Source organism: Apium graveolens, chromosome 4 (assembly GCF_009905375.1).
Source record: "Apium graveolens cultivar Ventura chromosome 4, ASM990537v1, whole genome shotgun sequence".
Lineage (NCBI taxonomy): Eukaryota > Viridiplantae > Streptophyta > Magnoliopsida > Apiales > Apiaceae > Apium > Apium graveolens.
In genome coordinates this window covers 303,498,160-303,517,102 of record NC_133650.1, presented here as the reverse complement: position 1 = coordinate 303,517,102, position 18,943 = coordinate 303,498,160, and the positions used below count along the sequence as shown (strand labels likewise).

Genomic DNA, 18,943 nt, shown 5'->3' with positions numbered 1-18,943 from the left:
GTGAGAAAATGGCAACTCGTCTAGTGTGACAAAAATAGCAAAACTTTCTATCATTCTATCTCTACTATAGGAAAAAGGCATACCTCCACCTCCGGTTGATGTCATAAGACCACTGAGTTGTGATTGTTGTGGACCTCTTCGTGCTTCTCCGCTTTCGTGACTCGCCTTCGTAATAGAGTGAATATTCTCCAAATGTCGGCTTAGTGTTCCCGTGCCGGTCCCTCGAGCATAACTAAATGGTGGTTGTGGTCTACCATTTTGTACACAAATCAAACAATGTACTTTAAATCTATTCGGATTATCCGGCATAGCTTCTTTCGAAAAATATGTCCACACGTGTGATGATTGTCTCGAACTCGTAGCACCTACAGAAATTTAAAAACGAATAAAATTAGTAAAGGAATTTACAATCATCAATTAAAAAATGAATTTACAAAACGAATAAACAATATATTATAATAAACGAATAAACAAGTACATAACATTTATCCTAAATTCGTAATATATAAAGAACAAAACTTATAAAAGTAGTTGAATTCAGTTGACCAAAAAACAGAAGCAGAAACCTAATCTATAGAATAGAAACAGAAGCCAGAAGTCCAGAACTAGAACTCTAGAAGCCGCCGCGGCGCCTTATATATACAATCAAAAACACACAAAATCTAACATCACAGAACTACAGAAGCGGAAACCCATAATTTTTTGTTAAAATCGACAGGAAAATAACACACCTTCTTCGGTATTAAACGTGGATCCGGGTTGAGGCGGGAGCATCGAAGCCGACGGGGTTGAACCTTGAGAAGAAATGCTCCCTCTTCCCTGTTCCATTTTTATGTTCGTCTATTTCTGTTACCTTTATTTTATATTCGAATTTTTGTTGTTGAATTGAAAATTGCGAATAGGGATTCGAATTTTATATTCGACGGGGTTATGTTTGTGAAGTGTAAATTTTAATGTATGATTATGGATGTATGTATGAATGTAGAATGTAGATGGAGAAAGGAGAAAGAAGTCGGAGAAAGAAGTTGGACGTCGGAGAAATTGAGATTGAGAGAAACAGAAATTGAGGTCAAAGAAACTGTGAATAAAAGTGTTGTTTGTATGTATATATTTATAATGAAATCAGAGTGTCGTTGGAGCCTTGGAGGTGGAGAGTAACGTTAACTTGCAGGCTAACGTTGTAATTCACAGAATCACAGTTCACAGACATGGCAGAAAACATAGTAGGAAGACGTTGACGCGTGAGGCACACCCGCGGGTGGGCTGTGCGGGCTGTGCGAGTGGCCTGGTCCGTGCGGTTCGTGCGGGCTCGTGCGGTTCCGGATTCTGAAATTAGTATTCGTATTCGGTTCACCTAATTTAGCGAGCTGGGCGGGTTTGAACCGGCCCCGTTCGGTTCGATTTTTTTACGGTTCCCGCATATTTGGCCAGCTCTAGCCACAATATTGCCACATACTCTCCAGTTTGACGTCATTAATTTTTCTGTTAGGTCAACTGGTCAATGTAGCGGCGTTGTCATTATCCGCTATTAGAGTGGTACATTAGAGACCCCGATAAAAATAATGAAAATTTTGATACTGGACCCTCACTTCAGTGACCAAAGTGATATTTAACCCGATTGTTTACTCAAAGGACTCCCGACTTGTGTGTGCGTGTGCTTTAGGTAAATACTAATACATGAAAGTAAGTAACAGTAAGCCAGACAATGATAAATAATGATACAATATCTCTGCCCATAATTTTTCTTCGCATGGGACTTACCTATACCGTAAAAATCTTCGTTCATTGGGTGCCCCTTCTATTTCTCATTTTACACTCCTTTTGATACCCGAAACTCAATCTTTCCTTTGGAGATCACTCTTCAAACTAAATATTTTGAATTACCACAAACCTGTCCAAAAAAACTAAAACAAAACACAACACATCTACCATATCATGCAATTATTCATATGGCTACAAAAAGTAAAATTATTTACCTGATAAATAACTATCAGCGAATCAAAAATATGTAAATTTATTTTTTCAAAAATTATCAATAAATCACAAATAGTCGCATTTAATTCGATTTTGGAGATATGTCCCCTGAACAATATTAAGAACTTGACTAGTTTATCATAAATGTGTTAATGTTTTATTTTATTATTATCTTATTATTGTTTTAAAAAAAAATCCTAAAATAAGTTATATATCGTATCCGTTAACCCGAAAATATTGCTTTCTTCGTTTCTAATTATATATCCATTTTATTTTTTAAGGAGTAGGATTGAACAATTTTTGACTCAGCATTAAAATTATCAATAACTTTTTTTTAAAATTTGAAAATTATATTTTAAAATACACTAAATGTACTTTGCTATGATATAATTTTCTATTAATCTTTTTAATATAACTTCACAATATTTATAAGAAAGAAAATGTTAAATGCAAAATCGTTTTTTTAAAATCCAGAGCAAAGGAAAAAACTAAAATACCCTTACTTGATATCAATAATACTAATAAATATTAATGTGAGGGCAATGTAATCTTTTGACATTTTTTTGCTCAAAATTTTAAAAAGGAATATTGTAACATGTGGCCACAGTAAAAGCGAAAATTTATAAATTTAAGTTATATTAATTATTTTCTTATTTTTAATACCGACAGACCCCTGCACACAAAAAAACACCAATTAAAATGATAAAAATTTATAAATTTATCATTTGAAAATTGGTGTGAATTAAACATAGAGATGTTCAAAAATTCAAAATTCGATGCGGAAAAAACCCGAAAAGCCCTTTCCGAAAAAACCCGGTCCGGGGCCTTAAATGGGCCTCCTTCTTTCTCGAAAAGTCGTCCCGGCCCGAATCCCGAAAAGATCGGATTAAAACCCAGATCTAAAAAAGCCCGAATAAAAATCCGGATCTAAAAAAGCCCGAATAAAAATCCGGTTCGACCCAGATAAAATCCCGGGCTTTTTGAAAAGCCCGATTAAAAAACCAAATTTTTATATAAAATTTGAAAATATACAATACTTTTTATGATTTTTAAAATATTATATTATAATATTAAAATCAATTAAGGTATATATGATTATTTATATATTATATTAAAAAAATAATTATTTATTTTAGTGTCAAAACTATTCTATCTGATATATCAAAATATTATTTTCTCCGGTATTTAAACTACTCATAATCAATGTTATAAAATATTAAAATATTTTTTTAATATATAAATAAAAAGCCCGGATAAAACATAGTTCGACCAGATCCGTTCCGACCCTAAAACAGACCTTATATTTTTTAGGAAACCCGACCGAGTTCGACCCGTTTTTAAAAAACCCAGTCCAATCCGTTTTCTAAAAAACCGAGATTTTTAAAGCCCGGGTAAATCCGGGCCTCTCTGGTTTAACACTTCACTAAAAGAAAACAAACAATTATTTATTCATTTTTGTTAAAAATAAAAAATACGTCGAGCAAAGACCCACTAAAACCTCCAATTTGTTTCCTTAATCCTACATTTATTTCTTTGTTGTATTCATACTTCTAAAAAAATGGCAGCGATTGCCAGAAAGCAAGGCTACGCAATGGCTTCAAATCTGGTAAAAACCCTAATTAGATCTCCAAATCGCCCTGTTTCATCTCCTTTATCATCTCTCCACAAACTCAGATTCATCGGCGGCGTCGTCAATAGCGAGGTCACCGTTTCTCACACCGCCAAATGGATGCAGGTATATATACATAATACATACATGTTTGTATAGCTTTAATCATATTAGAAGCTGTTTTCTGTATATTATTGTTGAATTTCTGTTGTTTTGCAGCTTTTTGATATTGTTTGTAGTATAATCCCCAATTTTTAGGGTTTGGGTGAATCGAATTGTGAAATGTGTTAATTAGGGGGTGTTTGGGTTGTTAAGGAGAATGGGAATGAAATGTAAACCCGCGGGTTGTGTAATGAATGGATTACTCGGTTAATGGTAAGGCATTGCATTGCCCTTTTAATTAAATAAATCACGGTTCGTTAGGTTATCAAACACATCTTTATTTAGGTATATTATTAGATTGGTTTGCATCAGAAGGGGTCAATATGGATTTTGGTTGGCTACCATAATTGAGCATCTTGTTTCTATATATCTTGTTAGTACGTGTTTAACATCAATCACTAGATTGAGACAAATGTAGCTAATGTAAAATTATATGGAGCTAGTGGTCTCTTGGGCTCGGCAATTGTAGCATTATCTGTGTAATTTGAAAGAGATACATCTTATTACTCCATTACCAGTTGCATACTTGCATGTGGTGATTCTCCTTGGTGAATCTATTTATAACTTAATAATATATAAAACAAGAGGGTCAAGCCCATTTATGACATTGGGAAATGGGACTAAACATCATTCTCTCCTCGTGCTAATATTAGTGAAAAATATCTCTATATTGGTTAGATCTATCGGGATTAAACATCATCGGGATGTCCTTGTTGACAATGAATTGTGATTGTCTTTTCCTTTCATGTGGATATACTGATAACGTTGTATATTCGAGGGAAAAAAGTATCTTAACCTCTAATTATTTGAATTTAAGGATTTTTTGTCAATTGGGCTATATATTTGGTGTGGAAGGAGTAAACTGGCGAGGGAATAATATTGCAATAATCGTCCTCATTTCTAGTCACCTTTTCAAATGTCAATGTCTTGCTAATAGTGCCTCAGTAGAACATTTGTATCAGCAGGATGGTTGTTGCTGCTTTTTCAAGATTTAAATGAGAATTGTGTGTATAAACAGTCATAAGACCCTCTGAGAACCTTTGTGGAGGCTCTGCATAGCCAATTAGCCATGTATATCATTGTAAATTGAATATTCAGAATGTATGCTTGAATGTTTTTATCCCTGCTCCTTGGTTTTTACTTGTTAAAATTTAGGCATGTGAGCATTTATCATTCACTATATGATTACTAGGCTACTGACAAAAAATCACCAATGGAGCTAATTAACGAGGTTCCACCAATCAAGGTTGATGGAAGGATTGCTGTTTGTGAAGGAGGTTAGTTTGTCTCTTAAAATCTGAACTTAAAATGTTCCTAAAGCCAATCTAATTTATACAGAAGCCAATTCTTAATTTAAGCCCTTTCCAAGTTCATGTACCCAAAAGAAACATTCCAATTATTTTTATGACCTTTACTGTGCTGTGAATGTGTTACAGACACCAATCCTGCTCTCGGGCATCCAATAGAGTTCATATGCCTTGACAAGGATGAGCCAGCTATCTGCAAATATTGTGGTCTACGCTATGTCCAAGATCATCATCACTAGTTCGGCACTTTACATTGTTGCTGCATGGGTGTGTAATTGCAAACTTGTTAAATGTAAGCCATTTGTAACTTCCAGCATCAAATAAAACTACACTCTTGTTACTGATTTTGCATGGTCATAGACTCATAGTTGATCGTCCCATCCTCTAATTGTATGATGTGCAATTCAGATATATTTATCTTGCAAAGGAAGGTTGTCATTCCTCCAGTTTTACTTGGAAATAGTTGTTGTACCCTTATTATTAGTCATTATTAATTGAGCCAACTGGATGGAATTGGTCTTTGATCTACTTATTCATGAATTAATAACCATTTATGTGCCTCTGGTATCCTTTTTTATTTAAGGATACCTTCTATCTAACTTGTGACAAATCGTCTTTAGTTAAAGACAAAATTTGAATGACCTTATACCCAGAAAATAGTTATGCATATTCAGTTGAATTTTAGACCAGCCTCTCTCAATCTTGTATAATAACTGTGTATAGTCCATCTGTGCCCAAGTTCGCTCTCTGTTGATGCTTTACAACTCAATAGAAGATCCTTCTATTTGGCTGCTGCTTCTTTCAATATATCGTCTTCGAGCCCTTGGTATCTGCCTTCTGCTGTTTTTTTTTCTGGATAATTTTAGAGAGCAATTCTGTCTTTCATTCCTTAGCTTGTGCAGTATATGTCCAAATAAGGATCTGAGAAGCTTGGATATTTCATCTCTTGGACATCTTAGATTCTGGAGATTAAGCTGGTTGTTAATTTTGATTTGGACTCGGTATGTATTGTTATACTGTTATAAAATAATGTGCGATTGCATCTATGGTTTCAAATGTTTCAAATGTGCGATTGCATTTATGGTTTCAAATGTTTAAAGATTCACAGTAGCATCTAGCCATCTACGTTTAAATTATTATCAATGCACATTCCGGGAGCTGTTTCAAATGTTGAAAGATTCACAGTAGCATCTAGCCATCTACATTTAAATTATTATCAATGCACATTTCGGGAGCTGTTATTCTTAACAGAAGTATGAATGATCGAGAAAATGGTGATGATAATGTAAGTTGAGACATGTGTTCCATCACCTCCCAGACTACCGGTCACTAGGTACTTAGAAGTAGAATCAGACTATCAGCTTAGAAAAAGATCGTGAAATACAGGGATGAATATCGAAAGCCTGACTTAACAGGGATGAATATCGAAAACCTGACTTAACAGGGATGAATATCGAAAACCTGATTCAAATTTAGTCCCGTCTGTTCATATGTACAGGCATCCTCACACATCTTAGCAGAGTAACATAACATCTCTGTGTCTCTGTAATCAACGTGCATATGTATACATAAATATATACATGTTGCACAATATTGTCTCACATTGAAATGGCGTGCTTGTTATACTGCAGAACAGTTGCATTATATAAATATATACATTACGACTCTTAGATTAGCCCCATGATTAATTAAGCATTGGCAACAAACTTAAAATCTGTATTGTTTGGTAGTTGTATTAAGGACAAAACCTTAGTCGGTAGAGCTCGCAACCTGTAACGTTTAAAATAGTGTAGAACAGCAAACGAGGCGCCCCAACTCGCTTAAACTAAGTTGAGTTGCCAGGAATCTTAACAGTTGATGAATCAGACGCACACATTCGTCACCAAGATGATGTAATGTTAGCCTACTACTCTCGTCTATCACCCTTCTTGCTCTTGATAGAAAAGGTGTAGTGTTTTAAGCTCTTGTCGATGGGAGGTGGAATGCTTGATAATAACATTGAAGGCATACAATGTGAGCATCAGAGTTGTGTTAAGAACTTATAATAGTAAAATTTAGACCTTAAATTTACCAATTAAGTCGCTAACTATGCTTGGAATGTATTCGATTTTTGAGTACAAGGGAGAGGAACTAACAGACGCTTCTGCTCATGTTTTGGGACAATTTTAGCATCTTTACTGAAAGTACTATAAAATAGTTTCTAAATTATTTATTTACTAGTGTTATTTGTCTAATTTGCTTACAGATCGAGGCTATAAATACATAGTGTTCACAGTCTGTTAGCCTCACACTCAAATATTAAAAGAGGTTTAGACTAGCCTTAATTGAGCGAAAAAATGGTTAAGTTAATGTTGATTATTATGCTCGTTTTCATGGCAGTCATGGCGATGCCACCAGTAACTTCTGGCATCAGTACAGGAGAGCCTGTTGAAGTTGAAAACTGGTTTACAAAACTGGGAACAAAAAAAGAAAAGGTGACAAAATTTCACTTTTATTTTCATGATATAGATAAAGTTACTTCTGAGGTGGTGGCTAATGCTAAAAACACTGCTACTTCACCAACCTTATTTGGTATGGTTAAAGTATGCGATGATCCGGTCACAGTTGGTCCTGAATTTTTATCGAAGCAAGTAGGAAGACTCCAAGGCTCATATAGTTATGCGTCAACGAGAGATTTCAATTTTATTTGTGATCTGACATTGATTTTTACTAACATAAAGTACAGTGGTAGCACAATAAGCATTTCTGGCAGCAATCCACCAAGTCTTAAGCACCGCGAAATGGCTGTGGTGGGTGGAACAGGTGTTTTCCGGATGGCCAGCGGCGTTGCAGTGTTTTCTGCATATTATTTTGATGTTGCTAAGGGTAATGCCACGGTTGAACTTAATATTGTAGTGCAGCACTATTGACATCATAATTAGTACGTGTAATGGCAAATCCATCGAAAGTTCAGTGCTAAAATTTGTCTTGAAAGGCGTATGTATCTTTTGTTGTGTTGTTTCTAACTTTCTTATGCTAGATTTGTTTGGTGCAATCTGGGATGTATTAAAGCTCTAATTATGCAGCCAGTTATGCTTTGTAGAACTGTGTATATTTTGTAAGGCCAGAATTGCAGACATGATTAAGTAGAAGTGAGATCAGGACATCATTAAAATTTAACAAAACCTAAAAATGTGTGTTATCATTAAAAGTGATTAGCTTATAATACTACCAGATTTTTCACTCTATTCTTTCATAATTTTCATATTTTAAATTTAAAGTATATAATAAAAACTGTTAATTTTCTGGTCCTAAACTTCTTGTGAACATTATTAATAAAGTTATAGAACTTTCATTAAATCCCAACAAGTTATGATAAAAAGTTTATAGCCTTAAAAAGGAAGATTTCTTTAGTTTAAAATCTAAAGAAAAATTGTGCTTAAAAAATCAAATGAAGAAACCTGCTGAATCTTATATAATTAAACACACCCTCTAGAGTCTAGATTAGTCTTTATGCATTTAAAAAACCACAATAGAGAAGAACATATTCCCATGTTGACCTATAATCATGCATAGTGGCACTTTATAATAGAAAGTGAATGGAGTTGTAGAAAGGCTACATGGTTAGTTTTTCTGAGATGCAGATGACATGTGAGTCCTTCTTTTTCAACAAGAACAGGAGAAGCAAAATGGTTCATGGTCTTTTATTTTGATGGAGGAGGAGGTAGCTTCTATGACAATTTAAGTTAAGGTTATCTTATTGTTCAAATTTAAGTTTTATCAATTTCTTCTCAAGTATATGTTCATTAGTTGGCTACTTATCAAGGCTTGCTCTAAAATCATAGTAAATACTTGTAGTTTTTGTATCATGACCTTGCTAAATTTCACATACAGATATAGATTTCAAGATAAAGAAGGCATCCTCCCCTTGAATATGTTTAGATAGATTAATGCAGATTTTTTTCAAATTTCTTCGTTTAAGAAAGTGTTAAGATGAGTAGAAGGGGTTTTTGTTTTAGGACCCGATACTAAATTTTAGGCTTCGAAGCTCTGTGCTGGATTTTGGTTTAGATAATAGTATGTCTCAAACTAATTGGGAAGCTGATAAAATGCTAGATATACATCTATGATCATTTAGTGAAGAGGGATTTCAAGGCTTCTGCGCAGGCCTTTAAAGCCGAGGGAAATGTATCATCTGATTCTCTTACTATCGATGCTCCTGGGGGGTTTCTCTTTGAGTGGTGGTCAGTTTTTTGGGATTCATTTGTTGCTAGAACTAACGAGAAGCACTCAGAAGTAGCCGTATCTTACATTGAGACTCGGCTCATTAAAGAAAGAGAGCAGCAACCTCAACATCAGCAATTGCAGATGCAGCAAATGTTGTGGCAGAGGAACGTCTGCATATAAACTTCCTTTTAGAATATGTCTACATATCCTTCCGTGCTGATCATTGGTTATCAGTTGTTAGAGCTTTGGAATATGTCTGAGAACAAGAAGTTGACACTCTCAGCCCACACCGGACTGGTTGCCAGTTTGGCCGCGTCAACAGTGAATGGTTTGGTTGCTTCAGCTACCCATGATAGGTTTGTAAAGCTATGGAAGTAAAGTCTCAGGTTTTGTTAGGCATATTCATGTCCTGTGAAAGTTATTTAGTTCAGTTATTGTAGTGAACTGTCTTCTTTACTAGCAGCTAGGATCATAACAAACCCCTGTTTACAATATTTGATCTTGATTACAAATCTGTGTATTTATTGCATTCTGGATGACACCAATAACAAATACTATCACTTTCAAGTTATAACAAATACCATCACTTCCAATTATAAACTTTTTGGAACATGGTTGTCAATTCTTCTGATTTATTGATAAATAGTTGGGCCAAAACTGGATTTTACCTAAACCTCAATAATTATGCATATTCACTTGAATATAGGTCAGCCGCTCAATGTTTTATGATACAAATGAAGAATTCATCTGCTCAATCTCTATCGTTGGGCGCAAAATCAAGAAAATGCAATGAAAGAAACAATTATCTATCATGCACTTTTAGATGCCATAATCCTTCTCTGCTGATGCTCTGCAACTTTGTAATCTATGACTTCGCGGAAGAGATTTGGGTCAAGCACACAGTTCTCACTTCCATAAACGGCAGACTGAACGCCAGCCATCAGTTTTGCTATCTCTCGTCCCGAAAATCCATCTGTTTTTGCTGCTGCTTCCTTCAAAATTTCGTCAGTCAAATCCTTAATTTCTATCTTCTGCTGTTCTTTCTTGAAAAGATTGGAGAATAATCCGGCTTTTCTTGCCCCAGCTTGTGCAATGTACTTGTCCAAATAAAGCTTGAGGAGCTTGTATCTTTCATCTTCCCCAGGCAAAGGAAATTCTAGGACTTCGTCAATACGATCTGCTACTGCTGAATCAAGATCACCAGGACGGTTTGTAGCCAATGCAAGGACTATGTCTCTGGACTGGTCACCTGTGCGGAAAAGGAGGGCATTGAGGGCACTCCTTTGAGCTTCACTCATGTATGTTTTGTTCCGCCTGAAAGCAGCCAAAATCAAGTTCAGAAATATAATACTCTCTTATAACATGCGGGAGATGGTAGGCACAGATATTAGCACTTGATGAAAGATCCATTGGTGTACAACAAGATTATATTGAAGATTCATATATTTGATGTAGAAAATCGTGTAAAGAGCAAGTCTTAACTCTTTAATGCCCATTTCCAAAAAATATTAAATGAAGCTTCCACAACCAAAGAGAAAAATAATAAACTACTTGGTTTTCAACTTTGAAGGAAGCTAAAGACATCAACAATATTACCATATCGCTTGACAAATGAATTTCTATATAAATAGCGGTGGATAACTTACTCGCATAAAAATGCGTCTGCTTCATCTATAAACAGTAACAATCCTCGGTTAGATTTCTTTGCCCAATCAAACAACTGGTGTATCTTGGTAACAGCTTGAGAACCAAGTGGAGCAACGTCTCCACCTGTCATTAATGCATAATCAAGCCCCTGAAGAAAAGCCGGGTACATCAGATACATAACAGAAAAGAACAGAAATTAGATGCCTATCCCTTGCATAAGCAATGGACCGTTCTTTTGTCAATTTAGCTTGCATCTTATAACAACAATTTAAAACTAGAGAACTGGTATGGTTTGCATGGACAGAGCAAACATACAATCTCGAAGTACAATTTTTTAATGAACTCCAGTGCAACGCAAGAATAGTAACAGAAAAAGAAATTTGAAGGTCGTAGAGTTTAATTGTGAACATCAAAAACGACTTCCGAGAAGGATAGTAAAGTGCGCAAAAATTCAAATTTCAAATACACAGGTTAGGATCTTATACCGATTTGCGAGCTAGCTCTCTTGCAGCCATTGTTTTTCCTGTTCCTGGAGGACCAAAGAAGAGCATGTTACGATATGGTGCGTCATGGGATTTTGTATTGGCTGTCCACCTAGCCAACTGATGAATTCGTTTTTGAAGAGAAGGATGTAAAATGACATCCCCGAAGCCATCTCCGTTTTTGGAAGTAAAGCCAGTTTTTCCTCCACTTAAGAGGGTGCTAAAGCGACGTGAGGAACCTGACCAAGGGAACTTCCCAATGGTAGACTCTCTAACCAGGGATGGCTGTCCTAATATTCGATCCACGTAACTCCAGATAACCTTTGCCCCTTCTCTGCAATTGAAAGAGGAGACTCCATAATTCCATTGAGGTCAAACAAATAACTGGTACGAATATTGACCTCAAAAAACATAATTACAAAAAATATTTTTCCAGAAACAAACACCCTATGATACTTTGGGTCAGACTCACCCTTGGAGGTAAACGCAATGCTATGACGTCAAACATGTTATACATATACAAAACGAAAAGAATCTAGCTGGCAATAAAAGCACTCTAATAAATCACAAGGTGCAAAAGATTCTTGTTGGAGAAGGGGCCGCAAAGACACGTCGGAGCTTAAAATTTATAGAAAGAATAAATATACAAGATTATTTAATATGCATAACTTAATACCTTGTTGTGTAGATCCCTGCTGCAAGGGCTGTCACTCCCCCAACAGCTACAACTAACTTGTTTTGATCAGTCAATATTGCTCGTAAACCCCCTAAATGCAAATAGACAATCATTGTCAGAAAACTCTGATAGATTTAAATTAGCAAAAAAAAACACTCTGATAGATTTAGACAAAAACAAGGGAAATGTATGAGTATCTGTGCTTGATTGGAACTAGCAAGAGGGACTGATCAAGTCAATGTTATAATGGGATTATGAATAAAAGTGATAGACAACATCAGGCGAATGAAGCAAAGCAAGAAAACCTAATATGTGTATTACGATGAAGAAATGTCATTACATTTAAAACCTAGTATATACAGTCCAGCTGCATTTCTACTCGTCCTTCATTTTTTCATTTTTAAATTTTGGAATTTGGGGATTTGCAAAGTGCTAATCTGGATGCACCTAAAACAACAAAAAATCAATGCATTTGGGACTCAAACTACGTAATTGTGTCTCTTACTATCACCAAAGACCAGTAACCAAATACACAAAGAGCATATTTTACACAGTCAAGACAGCAAGACAACCAGTTCTTAGAGCTTCAAATTGAAGTGCCACCCTGATCTCTATTACAAGACATGGAAAAGTAAAGCAGAGTGCCTATGAAGTATGAAGTAAACACAATTACATTAATTAGGTATATCCGATGTTAACCAGTTTAATTAATAAATTCCTCTGCAAACATGGTGCAGGGAAGTACCTCCAATATGATCAAATGTTGTATTAATAGCTGCAACCCACTTCTCCCTCTCTGCACTTGCACGTTCCACGAGCATTCTCCTGTTAACATCTTCAGCAAGCTTTGCTTCATGTGCTCTTCCTTCTGCTTCTGCCATGGACCTTACCCTAATTGTTTCCCTCTCGATCTCAGCCTTTTCCCTCTCTGTTTGTCGACGCTGCGCCTGAATTTGTTCTTCTGTAGCTCGTCTAGCTTGTTCTTGCCTGATAGACGATTCTTCTTGCATTTTTACAAGCTCTTGATTTCTTGTTCTGTGATGCTCATTTTCAGCCTGGATATGTGATTGCAAAATTAGTTATTTGTTACTCTGCAATATCAAGGAATTTACACAAGAAAAATAACATGCCTGCATCCTCTTCCTTGCCAATTCATCCTCATAGCGTGCCATCTGGGACTTGATCTGAGCCTGCTGCTGAGCTAACTTTTTTTGTTCATCATATAATACCTTTTGTTTCTCCTGTTAAATAAAAAAATTACATTAAAAATACAGTATAATGCGGCTTTAAATAAATTGTAGTACTTAAAAGATGCAGTTGTAGGACAAATAGTCACAATCGCAAATCATCTACCTACAAATATTTCTAGAATGGTCACTCATATTGAGAAAAACAATACAGGTCATGGTTTAATTACTTGACCAATTCATATAAATTGTAACAATATCACACAATTTAGAAGGTTTATTGTAATAGGAGCAGTATGAAAAAGTTTTAACTATCCTATTCCGAATCATAATTTTGCTAATGCATTCAGCTATACCTGTCTCTAACTCATTACTATAGATATTTGAATAAGAAAGTCCTGGACTTATTTCAATCTAAATAAACTCGATAAAAGTCTGCTTTTTCACGGCAACTCAAATTCATTGCATCCTTGTGTTCCTGTTGTGCAAGTTCCTAAGTTGGAAACATCTAGCTAACTAAATATTAAAATGGGCAGGAATTGCAATAAGCCGGAAACATCTCTCTTTTATTTGAAACTTTAAATTTAATAGTAATATTTAATAGTAATAAACCTTGTGCAGATAGGTAAATAATCACTGAAAAAGGTAAAATATATTACAACTAAATAAAAAATATATAGAAACTTGAAGACAGACTATCAAACCCAAAAACCAAAGATGCAGTCAGTAAATTAAATTAAGCAGTATATCTGTGTAAACCTTTCAACCAATCACAGAAAGCCAATGATGATGTGGTAGCATACAAATTTGAGCTTACAGTTTCAGCCTGAGCTTGCAGTGCCTTATATTCTGCTTGTTTGGCAATTAATTCTTTCTGCCTTGTTTCTTCTTGCTTCTTCATTGATTCAAAAACCTAAAAACATGACATAACAATGAGTTACACAGAATAAATTAGTTACACGGTATAACATCCAAAGACAAAATTGTAACAAGACTATACAACTTGAATATCACCGCATCATCATTACCTCACAGTCCAAATGACACAGAATTAACAAAACTATAATGCGGGATACTGTATTAACGTCTTTCTACTCATATACAAACTAGTGATTCACCTATACAAACCAAGCTTCTGAAAATACAACCTGACAGTGAAGGCACCTTCTTTTAGTTATTCAAACGATATCAGATGTATATAATATCAAAGTATAACTATTTAAAACCTGTACCTATACAACCAACTTGCAAATAATTACTTTGTGTTATATACATTAATTTCTATATATAGAAATTTGTATTTTTTATTTTGAAATAAAGTTTATTATTCCATAAAAAAATATGAATACATTAAAACATATTAGAACAAAATCAAGCTTGCACTAGGCAATATTTACACAAAAATCAAAACTATCTCGAAACTAACAAGAGGAACCAATGCAAACAAATACTCCATTACTAAAACCTAAAAGTTATTCTTTTTTCCGAGTAAACAACAACTACAAATATACCTACAATGCTAGTGATAAAGTCTTCATCTTTTACAAAATCAACAACGAAACCAACTCAATTTCAATATAAACATACATAAATACGACACATAATCCAAAAATCATAATTTAATCCACTAACAACATTAAAAAGACCTGCTTAGCATGAGAAGATTTATTAATCTCTTTCAAAGCCTTAGCACCTCTCTCCAACGCTTCGGGATCAAACCCAGCAGACGTGGTCCTCGGATGCTCATTCCGAACACGATTACCCTTCTCCTCACTCTCCACCCCCTTCCCCTTTTCCCCAACTCCACCAGCACCTCCAGAACCCTCAGAATTCGATGTCGAAGAACTCGAAAAAGGAGCAAAATTAAAAGAAGGGCCATCAGCATAAACCCTCTCAGTCCCACCAAATGCAGAAGTTATAGCAGAAAATAGCCCTGCTGTAACCACACCCTTCACCATTCTTTATCAATTTCAAGAACCCTAATTGGGTAATTTTAATTTTAGAGAAAAGATTGGATTTTTATATGCAATTTGTATGTAAGAATTGATTTGTGAAAATGGGTATGTGAAAAAAGAGAGTCTTGGGAAAGAAGAAAATAGATTGAAGGGTTAAATGTTGAGTTTTTGTTCCATTGAAGCTTGAGAATAAGGGTTCAGGGTTTTTGTAGGGTTTGGGAGATTTATTTTTTAATAAATAATAAATTAAATATATCTTTTTTTATTTTTTGTTTCTTGAATTTTTTGGGTTTGGGCTGGGTTGCTTGTACAAGAGTTCACGAACCAAACCATTTTGTGTTTTTTTTTAATTCCGAAAATATATATTACATGTTTTACCTTTTCTTGCACATGTTTTGACAGGATAGTTAAAATTAAAAAAATATATATTTCTTATTAATAAACATATATAACTTATACTAAAATTTACGAAAAAAATATTTTAAAGGAATATTTTTTTCTATATAGTATAAGCACCTAAAGGGGTGTATTTAATTTGAATTTTGATTTTTAAAAAATTTTTAAAATAACATGCTAGGATTCTAAAAATTTCTTTAAATTCTTGTGTTATTCGAGGATTGTAATTATTTTTAAAAATATGGAGGTATTTAATTTAGATTTTGAAAAATCTTCATTAATGGCAAAAACCGGTTTTGCCTAAAAAAGGCATCACCTTTTATTAAGATTGGGCATCGCCCTCTTCTCCGACTGAGCTTCGCCCTTTTTTATTCAAGCAATGAAGACTACATTCACGGAAAAGGAATAGGCCTCATCATGATTGAGAAAAGAACTATATTTGACTTGATCCCCAAAAAATAGGGGTATATAGGCACATTGTATGGAACGAAACAATCCTTTTGAAATAGAGAGAATTTAATATACTCTTGATTGTAATTCGACACCCATACGATCTCAGTCATCTCCAAACATACCAAACCCTAACCATAATCATCTTACGCCGCTCGCCGTCGTCAACCAGCACCACAATTCCAGTAACTCTCTCCGAATTTATTTTCACCAAATTCCTCCGTTAATAATTGGCGCTAGGAGGGGATCTAACATCTTTGAAGGAAGGATGTCGCATCATACTCAATTTGTTAATAACGGCCATAACGACCAAAGAATAATAAGCCCTGATGCTCGTGTGATCAATCTGCCCCCGTCGCCTCCGAATGACACCAAGGGAGACCTTTACTCAGAAAATGAGAGACATCACCCCCTCAGATCGGGGGAGGCACCTGTAATGATGAACAACACGGAACTTCTAAACCAGATCTCTACTATAGGGAACACCATGAGAATGATGGCAGCTCGCCTCGACGAGATAGAACGAGAGAAACATTACAAACTCGGAGATCGCCAAAGGATTTATGGTGGTCGCCCCTATGTATTTTAGCATTCTCATATTGATTATGACAAAATTAACATCTTAATGAGTTTGGAGGTCATATCTACATTGATATTTGACATATTATAAGAGAAAATTTACTAACCATGGTACATGTTTATTTTATAGGATCTTGAAGAACTTACAAATATGCAGAGAGAGAAAGTTATATCTGTAACATGATTGATCAGTTTCACTAAGAACGAGCCATTTCGGTACAATGACATTTTTATTTTACTTGACTTCATATTGGAATATCCATTTATCATGGGTTCAAATGTTACCAGACTTATGCCTTGAATTTTATTATATCAATCACTAGATCAGTTTCTATACTATTGAGGCTTTTCTTTAATTGAAATAAGACTTTAAATGAAATTGACAAAGGAAAAATTGAATAGAAATATAAGTTGCTAGAGCTAATCTATGTGTAACATACATGATTATTCAGCAAACCCCAAAGACAACAAATTTATAAATAATTTTAATTAATTAATCTAACTAAAAATAATTATAAACATATCGGGATGTTACATATGGAGTCTCAAATTCATATCTAGGTTATTTAAAATTTAAGCGGTCTACAGTGAATACACGTCTGTACATCATTTTGTTGGAAATACTGTTTAAAGACATTTAACCTTGATTTTTAAAATATTTATAGATGCTACTTTAATTGTATAAAATTTGACGAAATGCCTTTAAATTCTTTATATATTTGATTTGGTTATCAAATTGCTGAATGTGATATTGTAGTTATTAATATGCAAAAATATTATACTATAAACCATCAAATTGTAGTTTAATTGTATTTTTATTTGAATAAAATAAATAAATTATATTTTCAAATATTTGATAAAAAGAATTAAAATAGGAGTGAAAAAGTCAAAATACTATCTCTTCTATATATAATAGCCCAAGGTTGTCCAGTAATGATAATTGTTTAAGGGGGTTGGATACAATTATCAAACTAATCGATTGATCAAAGAAGTAAAGTAGAAATAACAATAAACAGTTCAATCAAATAACAGTTTATATTGAACTTTAATAAACTGTTACAAAACTCTGTCAAAAATAATATTCTTAAGAGCTGCTGGGTTATAGAAAACTCGAGTTGTGCCCACCAGAAAGTGATAACCTAATCTGTGTTTATATATCACACAACTACAATCAATCTCTATCAATCACAAGATATGTTACAGTATATTATATCTACTTTTTATAAATATCTAAATCAACAATTACGATCCTATAAATCAGCAGATTTTAATTTATCCCGCAACTTTGACTTTTCTAATCAGATCCTGACAGTCTTCACATCCTGACGGCTTAACACATCATGACTGTTAGATAGATCCTGATTGGCTACACATCCTGATGACTCTTGACATATCATGATTCCTGACAAACAATTTCCAACAATCTCCCCCAATTTATGCTTTGCAGAATAAGCATAAATTCTAATGTGTTGTCTAGTGCCAAAAACCAGAGAGACAAAATGTAGAATGTAAAGCATACTTTCTTTCAGAATTTGATCCTTATACTTCTTGATAAACTCTGCAATATCTCTGAACAAAGTCTTTAACCCTGTCATCAATCTTCTTCAATATTATCTCCTCTAATATGATCTTCAAGTTCTTCTCATACTCAGTTCCATTAGATAGCTGGTATATTGTAGCTCTTAAGTTTCTGATAGGAGTTCTTTCAATCATCAGTTCCTCCAGTGACACATAACAAGCTTTAGGACCATCATGATTCATGGTTATATGCCTCTGTGTAAGAACATTCTCAATTACAGTTTCTCCCTTCTTCATGTTGACTTCTTGAACCTTGAAATTTATGTAAGTAGAAATGTATGATCCAAAGTATTGTGAACCATTATCGAGTATCATTTTCCTGATAGTTGCAAGAATCATATTTGACCATTCCCTAGAAATTTCATCTTCAACTCTTAGCAAATAATGAATGTATTTCAGTTCCTTTGTTGACATGATCAATAGTTCATCAAGTGAGAGAACTTGGACTTGATCATTTTATAATAAGAGTAAGATTTTCCGCTTGGGTTCAGAACCATCATGTTTATCAAGCATAATCTTCACAGCTTCAAGCCTGTCTAAGTGATCAGCAGAAACTTCCTGACCATGACTATCAGTAAGAGTGAAGTTCAATAGCTTTAGATTAACTAGTTGAGCTTTATGATGTCCAATCCCATCTCTTTTATAAGGTTCATTCAACTTAAGATTCTTGGCTTATACCAACCAAGACTTTTTATCACCCATACTGCTAGAACTAGGTAAACCATCCACCCTTGA

The 18,943-nt window shown here is 34.5% G+C and overlaps 2 protein-coding genes across 2 annotated transcripts; one reads left to right on the top strand and one right to left on the bottom strand.

Moving 5' to 3' along the window:
* Positions 1 to 3,452: 3,452 nt before the first annotated feature.
* On the top strand, positions 3,453 to 5,582 carry LOC141721473 (NADH dehydrogenase [ubiquinone] iron-sulfur protein 6, mitochondrial). The gene is made up of 3 exons (XM_074524409.1): positions 3,453 to 3,709; positions 4,938 to 5,022; positions 5,182 to 5,582. Exons 1-3 carry the CDS (start codon positions 3,533 to 3,535, stop codon positions 5,289 to 5,291), a joined length of 372 nt encoding a protein of 123 aa, XP_074380510.1. The 5' UTR covers positions 3,453 to 3,532; the 3' UTR covers positions 5,292 to 5,582.
* Positions 5,583 to 9,870: 4,288 nt separating this feature from the next.
* On the bottom strand, positions 9,871 to 15,408 carry LOC141721472 (uncharacterized). Its single transcript, XM_074524408.1, has 8 exons — positions 14,897 to 15,408; positions 14,068 to 14,163; positions 13,194 to 13,304; positions 12,809 to 13,118; positions 12,064 to 12,154; positions 11,391 to 11,721; positions 10,905 to 11,053; positions 9,871 to 10,572 (listed from the first exon to the last, which is right to left on the bottom strand). The coding sequence occupies exons 1-8, from the start codon at positions 15,206 to 15,208 to the stop codon at positions 10,068 to 10,070; spliced, it is 1,905 nt and encodes a 634-aa protein (XP_074380509.1). The 5' UTR covers positions 15,209 to 15,408; the 3' UTR covers positions 9,871 to 10,067.
* Between the last annotated feature and the right edge of the window lie 3,535 nt (positions 15,409 to 18,943).

Bases quoted from the DNA above. Each gene is read 5' to 3' on its own strand.
- LOC141721473 (XM_074524409.1), top strand. From the start codon at position 3,533: ATGGCAGCGATTGCCAGAAAGCAAGGCTACGCAATGGCTTCAAATCTG. The intron at 3,710-4,937 runs GTATATATACAT...TATGATTACTAG, and splicing joins ACACCGCCAAATGGATGCAG to GCTACTGACAAAAAATCACC. The intron at 5,023-5,181 runs GTTAGTTTGTCT...AATGTGTTACAG, and splicing joins GATTGCTGTTTGTGAAGGAG to ACACCAATCCTGCTCTCGGG.
- LOC141721472 (XM_074524408.1), bottom strand. From the start codon at position 15,208: ATGGTGAAGGGTGTGGTTACAGCAGGGCTATTTTCTGCTATAACTTCT. The intron at 13,305-14,067 runs GTAAGCTCAAAT...TTTATTTAACAG, and splicing joins TGCAAGCTCAGGCTGAAACT to GAGAAACAAAAGGTATTATA. The intron at 10,573-10,904 runs GTAAGTTATCCA...GGCTGCTTTCAG, and splicing joins GCAGACGCATTTTTATGCGA to GCGGAACAAAACATACATGA.